General features: G+C 63.7%; 2 protein-coding genes across 2 annotated transcripts in view; one reads left to right on the top strand and one right to left on the bottom strand.

The window, feature by feature from the left end:
• Positions 1-542: 542 nt before the first annotated feature.
• On the top strand, positions 543-6,878 carry SV2A (synaptic vesicle glycoprotein 2A; the record flags this gene model as incomplete). The annotated part of the gene is given in 13 exon segments (XM_084303477.1): positions 543-1,122; positions 2,552-2,732; positions 2,847-2,998; positions 3,101-3,234; positions 3,360-3,449; positions 3,645-3,755; positions 3,850-3,938; positions 4,470-4,634; positions 4,724-4,857; positions 4,949-5,152; positions 5,776-5,870; positions 5,872-5,936; positions 6,695-6,878. Coding segments are annotated over 13 exon segments (2,184 nt in total).
• A 2,122-nt stretch (positions 6,879-9,000) lies between these two features.
• BOLA1 (bolA family member 1) overlaps positions 9,001-10,481 on the bottom strand; it is a gene marked incomplete at its 5' end in the record, with an annotated part of 5,788 nt that continues 4,307 nt past the window's right edge. Inside the window, 4 exon segments of the mRNA XM_084303325.1 lie at positions 9,001-9,194; positions 9,196-9,330; positions 9,332-9,406; positions 9,408-9,563. Of these exon segments, the coding sequence (XP_084159451.1) occupies positions 9,138-9,194; positions 9,196-9,330; positions 9,332-9,406; positions 9,408-9,563 (423 nt within the window). The 3' untranslated portion in view covers positions 9,001-9,137.

Here is a 10,481-nt window from a genome sequence, read left to right on the forward strand (position 1 = left end):
GGGCTGACCCCGGGGCCGCTGCCCCAAGGCTGGGAGGTGCTGGGGGAGAACAAACCCCGTGCTCAGCCGCGTTGTTGGCCGCTGGGGAAGCCACTTTGGATTCCAACGAGGCCAACGGGTGCCCAAAGGCCACCGAAATGTGGCTGCGAGAGCTTTGCTCCTCCGAATGAGCGTGGTTGGGGGGCACTCTGAGAGGTGACAACCCAAAAGAGGTGCCCCAAATCCTCCCGTCTCCATCCGAGCCGGGAGGAAAAGTGCAGCAAATTGCGCCGTCCTTTGGGCCTCGCAGACCTTGGATGGGTTGTGCGGGGCCGTTCCCAACCTAACGCGGGCTCCGCTTGTGTCTGGGCTCCCCAGGTCCGGGGTCTCCCCCCCCACCCCGCGCCCCCCTCCCAGCCTTCGCCACGTGGATGGGTGGCGGCGCCGCCGCCCGGCCCCAAAAACCCCACTGCCGAGCACGGGCGTGAGGGCGCAGCCCCGACGCGGAGCCCCCTCCCCGGCCTCAATTCCTCAGCGGTGCCCCAACCCAGCCCCCCGGCACCATGGATGAGAGCTTCCGAGACCGGACGGCGTTCATCCGGGGCGCCAAGGACATCGCCAAGGAGGTGAAGAAGCACGCGGCCAAGAAGGTGAGCAAGGGCATGGACCGCATGCAGGACGAGTACACCAAGCGCTCCTACACCCGCTTCGAGGAGGAGGAGGACGACGAAGACTACCCGCCGCAGGACGGCTACTACCGGGGGGGCGAGGGGGCCAACGAGGAGGAGGGGGCCTCCAGCGACGCCACCGAGGGCCACGACGAGGAGGACGAGATCTACGAGGGCGAGTACCAGGGCATCCCCCGGCACGACTCGATGAAAGGCGGCGAGAGGCTGGGGGCCGAGGCGGCCGCCGGCGCCTTCGACGACACCGAGGGGCAGCGGAGGAAGGACAAGGAGGAGCTGGCGCAGCAGTACGAGCTGATCCTGCAGGAGTGCGGCCACGGCCGCTTCCAGTGGACCCTCTACTTCGTCCTGGGACTGGCCCTGATGGCCGACGGCGTGGAGGTCTTCGTGGTGGGCTTCGTGCTGCCCAGCGCCGAGAAGGACATGTGCCTGTCCGACTCCAACAAGGGGATGCTGGGTGAGCCTTGGGGTGGGGGGGGTTGGGGGAGAGGGATGGGGGAAAAGGGGGCAGGGAGGGGATGTGGGGGGGCAGGGGGGTGAGGGGGGGGAGTGGGAGGGTAGGGGGATGGGGAGGGATAGCGGGGTATGGGGGATATGGGGAGGTGGGGGGGCATGGAGGGGGATATGGGGTGTGGGGACATGGGGTGAGGGGACATGGGGTATGGGGACACGAGCAGATTAGGGGACATGGAGGGGGACAAGAGAAGGTAGGGGGGGCATGGAAGGACAGCTGGGATGTGGGGGACACCGAGAGGGAAAGGGGGTGTGGGGGACGTGAGGAGAGAGGGGGGCAAGGAAGGGGACGTGAGCAGAAAGGGGGATGTGGGGCTTGGGGGGACATGAGGAGGTAGGAGGACATGGGGGGGCACATGGGACATAGGGGAGATGGAGGGGGTGAGGGGTTATGGGGGACACGAGCAGGTCAGGGGACGTGGAGGGACACCGAGGGGACAGGGAGGGGCAGAGGGGGCATGGGGGACATCGAGGGGGGTGATGGGGGGGGATGTGGCATATAGGGGGCACGGGAGCAGAAAGGAGAATGTGGGGGGGGGGAGACATGGGGATGTGAGCAGGGGGAGGGGTGTGGGAGGACGGGGGGGAGATGGGGATGGGGGGGGATTTGGGGAGATTTGGGGGGATTTGGGGCACATAGGAGGTGTGGGAGGCCATGGGGTGGGTGGGGTGTGTGTGTCCTTCCCCCTGAAGGACAAGCGGGACTCGGGGATGGGGGGGGGACACGGGAGGGGACAGGGGACATGGGGGGGGACACAGAAGATTTGGGGACATGGGGGGGTTTCAGGAGCTCTCTGGGCATCCAGCTCCCTCCAGCCTCCTCCTCCCAGTCCCACACTGGTCCCAACTGGGAAAACTGGGGGGGGGGGGGGGGAGAGGCAGCAGCCGGAGGGGGGGGGTGAGCATCACTGTGCAGCCAGGCAGTGCCTCGTGCCCCCCCCCCCCCGCAGCCCCAGGCTTATCTCCCTGCTCCTGCTCGGGGCTGATAAGGGGACGCTGAGCGCTCTGGGGGGGGGCTGCGGGCAGCTGCGTTGGCCGCACTGCGGCACCCCCCCCTTCTCATCCCCCCCCAATGCAGCCCAAATTCCGAGTGTTATTGTGTGCCCCCCCCCCCCCCAGACCTGGCAAACTCAGGGCAAGAGGAGGAGGGGAGGAGGGGGGGGGGGCTGGATGCAGACAATGAGAGGAGGGGGCTCTGGGTTGATGCTGGGGGGGGGGAGACCTCTGCCCCCTGCACCCCCCAGTACCGAATCCTCGCCCCGGAGCTGGGGGACCCCTCGGTGCGTGGGGCTGAGGGGCTGACACCGCTGTGTCCCCCCCCCTTCGTCCCCGTGTCCCCCCCGTGTCCCCGTGTCCCCTGTCCCCCCCCCCAGGGCTCATCGTGTACCTGGGCATGATGGTGGGCGCCTTCCTGTGGGGCGGGCTGGCCGACCGCCTGGGCCGACGGCAGTGCCTCCTCATCTCCCTCTCCGTCAACAGCGTCTTCGCCTTCTTCTCCTCCTTCGTCCAAGGCTACGGCACCTTCCTCTTCTGCAGGCTGCTCTCGGGCGTGGGGTAAGGGGGCACGGCGCCCTGGGAGGAGGCAGGGGGGGTGTCCATGTGTCCGTGTGTCCCCCCCCCAAAATCTCCTCAGCCTCCCCCTGACGGCCGCTCTGCCTCCGTCCCCAGCATCGGCGGCTCCATCCCCATCGTCTTCTCCTATTTCTCCGAGTTCCTGGCGCAGGAGAAGCGCGGGGAGCACCTGAGCTGGCTCTGCATGTTCTGGATGATCGGGGGCATCTACGCCTCCGCCATGGCTTGGGCCATCATCCCCCACTACGGTAAGGACGCCGGCGTTCCCCGTGCTCCCCGTGAGGCTCTCCGGGGGCTCGGTGCCACCTCCGTGCCCCCCCCTCCGGTCCCATCCCGTCCCCTCCCCGCAGGTTGGAGCTTCCAGATGGGCTCCGCGTACCAGTTCCACAGCTGGAGGGTTTTCGTCCTGGTCTGCGCCTTCCCCTCCGTCTTCGCCATCGGGGCGCTCACCACCATGCCCGAGAGCCCCCGCTTCTTCCTGGAGGTGACCGGAGCTGGAAAAGGGGGTGCCGGGGGTGTCCCCCCCCAGCCTCAAATGGGTGCTGGGGATGTAGGGGGGGGATTTGGGGCAGGGCTGGTCCCAGGGCGAGCCTGGGTTTTGTGTTGCAGAACGGCAAACACGACGAGGCCTGGATGGTGCTGAAGCAGGTCCACGACACCAACATGAGGGCCAAGGGGCACCCCGAGAGGGTCTTTTCGGTGAGAACCCCCCCCCCCCGCCCCATACCCCCACACCCACCCCGCCACCCCCCCGGCTGCCACCTCCGGGAAAAGCACCCCCGTGGAGAGGGTGGGAGTGGGGGGAGGCAGCTCTACGTCAGCGGGTGGGGAAACTGAGGCACGAGGCTGGGCTCACAGCCACCGTGCCCAGAGCGTCCCCCCGCGCCCCCGCAGGTCACCCACATCAAGACCATCAAGCGGGAGGACGAGCTCATCGAGATCCAGTCGGACACCGGCACGTGGTACCGGCGCTGGCTCGTCCGATTCCTCAACCTCTCGCAGCAGGTGGGGACCAGGGAAAGGCCCTGAGTCCTGGGGGGGTGGCCCTGCTGTCCCCCTGCGGTGTCCCCTCGTCACCTCCCGCCCCGTCCCCGCGTAGGTTTGGAGCAACTTCCAGCAGTGCTTCACGCCCGAGTACCGGCGCATCACGCTGATGATGATGGCCGTGTGGTTCACCATGTCCTTCAGGTGGGGCTGGGGAAACTGGGGGGGGGAAATGGGGGAAGGCACCCATGGGTGGGGGCAGCTGGTGGCAGGGGGATGGTGGTACGGGGATGGGAAGGGGGATGTGGGGATGGGGATGGTGGCATGGGGACAGGGATGGTGTTGTGGGGACAGGGATGGTGGCACGGGCATTGGGATGGTGGCACGTGGATGGGGCTGGTGATATGGGGACGGGGATGGTGGCACAGGGATGGGGATGAAGGCATGGGGACAGGGATGGTGGCACAGGGACAGGGATGGTGGCACGGGGATGGGGATGATGGCATGGGCATTGGGATGGTGGCAGGGGGATTGGGATGGTGTCGTGGGGACAGGGATGGTGTGATGGGGATGGGGATCATGGCACAGGGATGGGGATGGGGATATGGGGCTGGGGATGGTGATATGGGGACGGTGATGGTGGCACAGGGACAGGGATGGTGACACGGGGCTGGTGGCACAGGACCGGGGGCCGGGTTGTTGGCGGCCGGGCTCAGCCCCTCTCTCACCCCGCAGCTACTACGGGCTGACGGTGTGGTTCCCGGACATGATAAAGCACCTGCAGAACATCGAGTACGCCTCGCGCACCAAGCTCTTCACCCGCGAGAAGGTCCGGCACTTCACCTTCAACTTCACCCTGGAGAACCAGATCCACCAGGGCGGCGAGTACTTCAACGACAAGTGCGTGGACAACGGGGACGGGGACACCGGGATATGGGCTCGGCGGACGGCAGCGAGCCCTTTTCCCCCCTCTTTTTGCCACCCCCCAGGTTCATCGGCCTGAAGATGAAGTCGGTGACGTTCGAGGACTCGCTGTTCGAGGAGTGCTACTTCGAGGACATCACCTCCAGCAACACCTTCTTCAAGAACTGCACCTTCATCTCCACCGTCTTCTACAACACCGGTAGGAGCGGGGACGGGGCTGCACAGAACCCCCCCCCTCGATCCTCGCCGCCCCTTTTAACGACCCCTTTGGGGTCCCCCAATCTTTGCAGATCTCTTCGAGTACAAGTTCATCAACAGCCGGGTGGTGAACAGCACCTTCCTGCACAACAAGGAGGGCTGCCAGCTGGACTTCAGCGACGACAACAACGCCTACATGATCTACTTCGTCAGCTTCCTGGGCACCTTGGCCGTGCTCCCCGGGAACATCGTCTCGGCCCTGCTCATGGACAAGATCGGCCGCCTCCGCATGCTGGGTGGGCACCCCCAATCCCCCCCCCCACAGGTTTTTTTTGGGGGTCCTGGACCATGGGCAGTGGGGTGAGGGAGGTGATGATGCCCTCAAGCCCCTCAGCTGGGGAGCTGCGGCCTGTTCTGGGCCTCCCGGCACAAAAAGGACGCAGAAGAGGCCTGCAGAAGGCCATAAAGGTGCTATAGGGCCTGGAGCATCTTCCCCACGAGGAGAGGATGAGGGACGTGGGGGTGGTCAGCCTGGGGAAGAGGAGACTGAGGGGATCTCAGCGTGTGGGGTGGGGGGGCAGAGGGGTTTGGGCAACCTCATCTCAGCGCTCTGTAGGGACAGGGCAAAGGGTAATGGCCGTAAAACGGAGCCCAGGACTTTCTGCACCAGTTTCTTCCCAGTAAGGCTGACGGAGCACTGGGACGGGCCGCCAGGGAGGTTTTGGGTCTCCCCTGGAGGTTTTTGAGACTCCCTGGGCAGCCCCCTCTAGGGAACAGCTTTGGCACAATGGCGTCGGACCCCATGATCTCTGCAGCTCCCTCCCAACCCCTCCAGCTCCCTAATTCTTTAATTCTCCCCTTTTTGGGGTGCGAGGCGCCCCCGGCCCCTGACGCTGTTCCCCCCCACCACCCCTCGCAGCCGGCTCCAGCGTGATGTCCTGCGTGAGCTGCTTCTTCCTCTCCTTCGGCAACAGCAAGTCGGCGATGATCGCGCTGCTCTGCCTCTTCGGCGGCGGTCAGCATCGCCTCCTGGAACGCCCTGGACGTGCTCACCGTGGAGCTCTACCCCTCCGACAAGAGGTGCTGGGGGGCCGGGGGGCCGGGCTGTGGGACGCAGGGCGCCAGGGGTGAGGTTTTGGGGGGCTGGGTGCAGGGTTTTGGGGTCAGGTGCAAGGATTTGGGGTCTGGGTTCAGGGTTTCGGGGTCCAGGCGCGAGGTTTCGTGTGCTAAATGTGAGGATTTGGGTGCTGGGTGCGGGGATTTGGGTGCCGGGTATGAGGGTTTTGGGTCCAGGTGCAAGGATTTGGGTCCAGGTATGAGGTTTTGGGTCCAGGGTGCAAGGATTTGGGTCCAGGTATGAGGTTTTGGGTACAGGGTGCAAGGATTTGGGTGCCAGATAAGAAGTTTTTGGGTGCCAGGTATGAGGTTTTGAGTGCCGGGTACAAGGTTTTTGGGTCCAGGTGCAAGGATTTGGGTCCAGGTGCAAGGTTTTTGGGTTCAGGTATGAGGATTTGGGTGCTGGGTATGAGGGTTTTGGGTCCAGGTGAAAGGTTTTGGGGGTCCAGGTGCAAGGATTTGGGTCCAGGTGTGAGAATTTGGGTGCTGGGTACAAGGTTTTTGGGTCCAGTTTATGAGGTTTTGGGGTGCCAGGTGCAAGGATTTGGCTCCAGGCGCAAAGTTTTGGGTGCCAGGCACACAATTTTGGTGCCCCAGCTGCCAGATTTTCGCACCCAGTCACAACCATTCAGGCACAGGGCTCGAGGAACCAAAACCCCCGGGATCATCCTGGACGGGCACCCCCTTCCTAATTCCCTCCCCCCCCGATTATTTCCCTGCAGGACGACGGCGTTCGGCTTCCTCAACGCCCTGTGCAAGCTGGCGGCCGTGCTGGGCATCAGCATCTTCACCTCCTTCGTGGGCATCACCAAAGCCGTGCCCATCCTCCTGGCCTCCACCGCCCTGGCCCTCGGCAGCTCCCTCGCCTTGAAATTGCCGGAGACCCGCGGGCAAGTGTTGCAGTGAGGGGGGGGGGGGGACAAAAATGGGGAGAGGACCCCCCCCTCTGCCAGCCCTATCTCGCCCCTCATCCTGGCTCCCCTCCTCCTCGCCCCCTCTCCTTTTTTTTTTTAATTTATTTTTATTTTTATTTTATTTTATTTTAATTTTTATTTTATTTTATTTTATTTTTATTTTATTTTATTTTATTTTATTTTATTTTATTTTATTTTTTTTGGGGGGGGGGCTTAGTCTCGTTAGACACTGTGAAACGTCTTCTTGGAGCATTCGGGATTTTTTTCGGTCATTTGCACTTAAACCCCCCCGCCCCCAACCCCTTTTCCTTCTCCCCCCCCCCCCCCCCCCCCCACAAAAAAAAAAAAACAAACCCAAATCCCCCCCCCACCTCCCCAAATTTCTTTTCTCGGTGTCACCCCGTCTGTGCAAAGCTGCTCGCTGCTGGGGGGGGGGGCAAAGGGAGGGGGGTTGGGGGCACCCCGGCTTTGTGGGGCTGGGGGAGAGACCCCCACACCCCCCCCCCACCCCAAATCCCTGCTGGGCTGGGGAGAGAGGAGGAAGAGGAGGAGGAGGAGGAAGGCTCGGCCCACGGCTCTGCTGCGGGGTTGGGGCCCGGGGGGGGGGGCCGTGATTTGGTTTCCCCCCCCCCCCAGTGGCTGAGGCTGGGAATATTGGGGGTGCTCAGCACCTTGGGGTGCTCGACTTTTAGGGTGCTCGAGCCCCTTGGGGGGGGGGGGATTTTAGGGTGCACACCACCTTAAAGCACACGATTCTTTGGGCGTGCGCGGCGCTTCAGCGTGCCCCCCACTTTTTGGGGTGCAGAGCCCCATTTTGGGGTGCAGAGCCCCATTTGTGGGATCCCCCCTTATCCGATTTGGGGTGCTGGGGATGAATTTGGGGTCTGCCCCCCCGCAGCCCCAGCCCCATTCCTGGGTGGGGTGGGGGTCAATTTGCAGGGGGAAGCAGGACAAACGTGCCCCCCCCGGGGTGTAATTCCCCCCCCCGCTGTAGGAGGTGGGGCACGGCTGCGTTTTGGGGTGCGGGATGGTGGCTGCAGCGTGGGGGGGGGTCACCTGCACCCCCCCCCCCCTCATTTGCTGCTTCCTTTTTTTTCCCTATGTTTTTTTCCAATTTTTCCTTCCTTAGGCTTTTAAAAGGGAACAGTGGGGGCACATTTAAAAGGGGGGGGGGGGGCAATCCGTGTCGTGGCCCCCCCCCCAAAATAAAAACCAACAACCCCAGCCCAGAGCACAAGCCCCCACCCCAGCGGTTCGCAAAGCACAACGGCGGCGCCCCAAAAAGCGGGACCCCCAAAAAAATTGGGGGGGTGACTGGGGGGGGGTGCCCAGGGCTGCGCCCCCCCCCTCACTTTGGGCACCCCAGGGAGGCTCAGCGCCCCCCCCCCAACAAGGAGCAGAGGCTGAGGTCTATGCAAAAAGCACTTGGGAGCCCCCCCCCCCCCCCCCACCCCTCTGAGCGGCGCGTGCTTCATCTCGTCCGAGTGCCGTCCTCCTCCTCCTCTTCCTCATCTTCCTCCTCCTGCTCTTCCTCCTCCTCCTCCTCCTCTTCCTCCCGGCCCCCCCCCCCCCCTTTTCGGTGTAGCTGGTCTTTTCTCGGAGCACATCCATAGTTCTGTCCGTATGCAGTCGTGCCGTGCTGTAGTTTTTAGATGTTTGTAAAGAATTAAAGGAAAAAAAAAAAAAAAAAACAACAAAAACAAGAAAAGACGACGAAAACCACGGAAACATCAAAAAAAATGAAATTCCCCCCCCCCCCCTTTACGCCATGTTACCCCAATAACACCCAGCGGAGCCGCTTCGGATCAGGATCAGGAGCTGTTTATTTTTGGGGGGGTCGGGGGTTTGGGGTTTGGGGTGGGGGGGGGGGGCGCGATGAGGGTTGGGGGGGGGGCAAGAGGTGGACGCCTTGAAGGTGGGCGTGGAGAAAATCCCCCAAATCGCCCCCCCAAAAATTTGGGGAGCGGACTGAAAATCCCCCCAAATCGCCCCCCCAAAAATTTGGGAGGGGATTGAAAATCCCCCACATCGCCCCAAAAAATTTGAGAGTGGATTGAAAATCCCCCAAATCGCCCCCCAAAAATTTGGGATGGGATCGATGGGAAGGCGCAGCGTGGGCTGGGGATGGCGGGGGGGGGGGGGTCACCCCAAAAGCAGCGCCCCCAGATCCTCCATACCCTAAAAAACAACCCCACAAAAACCCCTAAAATGGCCAAAACCCCCCCCAAAAAACACATTTGGGGGTGCAGCATCACGCCGAAGCGGCGTCGCCGGCCCCGCGCCGCTCGTGCTTGGACCCCCCCAGGCAGAGGGGGCCGGGGGGGGACGTGGGGGTCTTGTTCCCACTGCTGGGGGGTCTTGGCGACGATGGCGAGGGCGTGCAGGGGGCCGGCCAGCTCGGCGCTGAGGGCGGCGTGGATCAGGCGGTGCCGTTGGAGGGGGGCTGAGGCCGACGAAACGCCCGCTCACCACCACCACCGAAAAATGGGTTTCGGCCCCGGGGGGGCCACCGTGCCGGGGGGGAGTCGTCCAAGATCTGGAGGTGGCTGGGTTGTAGGGCCGCCGTCAGCTTGGCGCGGATGGTGCCGGCCAGGGGGGGGTTTCGGGCATCGCCGAAAAAGCTCGGCTGGCGGCGAGGAGGGGGGGGCGCAGCATCCAAGGTGTGTGTGGGGGGGGGCTGCGGGAGAGAGAGAAATGGGGTGAGAAACGTGATGAGAAAAAAATATAGGGGTTGTAGGGGGGGGGGGGGTGATGGGGGGGGGGAAGGGGGAAAGGGGGGGTGTTGGTGATGTGATTAGGGGGTGGGGAGGGGGGAATGGGGGGGGGTATGGGGTGGAATAAGGGGGTAATGGGGGGGAATGGGGGGGTATAGGGGGGGTATGTGGGGGGTATAGGGGGGGTTATGGGGGTTGTGGGGGGGGAGTTGGGGATGGGGGGGGGGTTATGGGGGGTCTAGAGGATCAGAGCCTGGAAATTGGGGGGAAGGAAGGGGGGATTGGGGGGGGATATAGGGTTGGGGGGGGGGATATGGGGTTGGGGGTGGGATATAGGGTTGCAGGGGGATATAGGGTTGGGGGGAGTTGGAGATGGGGGGGTTATGGGGGTCTAGAGGATCAGAGCCTGGAAATGGGGGGGGGAAGGAAGGGGGGGATTGGGGGGGGGGATATAGGGTTGGGGGGGGGGATATAGGGTTGCAGGGGGATATAGGGTTGGGGGGAGTTGGAGATGGGGGGGTTATGGGGGTCTAGAGGATCAGAGCCTGGAAATGGGGGGGCAGGGAGGGGGGATATAGGGTTGGGGGGGGTGATGGGGGGTCTCGGGGTGGCTCTGCAGGTCCAGACCCTATAAATTTGGAAGGGGGGGGGTCAGGGACAGGGGATATAGGGTTGGAGATATGGGGATGGGGAGGTCTGGGGGGGGCTCTGTAGGATCACAGCCTAGAAATGGGGGGCCAGGGAAGGGGGGGCTATAGGGGTGTGGGGGGTGATGGGGGGTTTTTTGGGGGGGCTCTGCACGTCCAGACCCTATAAATTTGGGGGGGGGGGCAAGGAGGGGGGGGGATATAGGGGTTTGGGGGGGGGGGGGGAATTGGGGA

This window comes from Netta rufina (assembly GCF_964035555.1).
Source record: "Netta rufina genome assembly, chromosome: 29".
NCBI classification, from domain to species: Eukaryota; Metazoa; Chordata; class Aves; order Anseriformes; family Anatidae; genus Netta; species Netta rufina.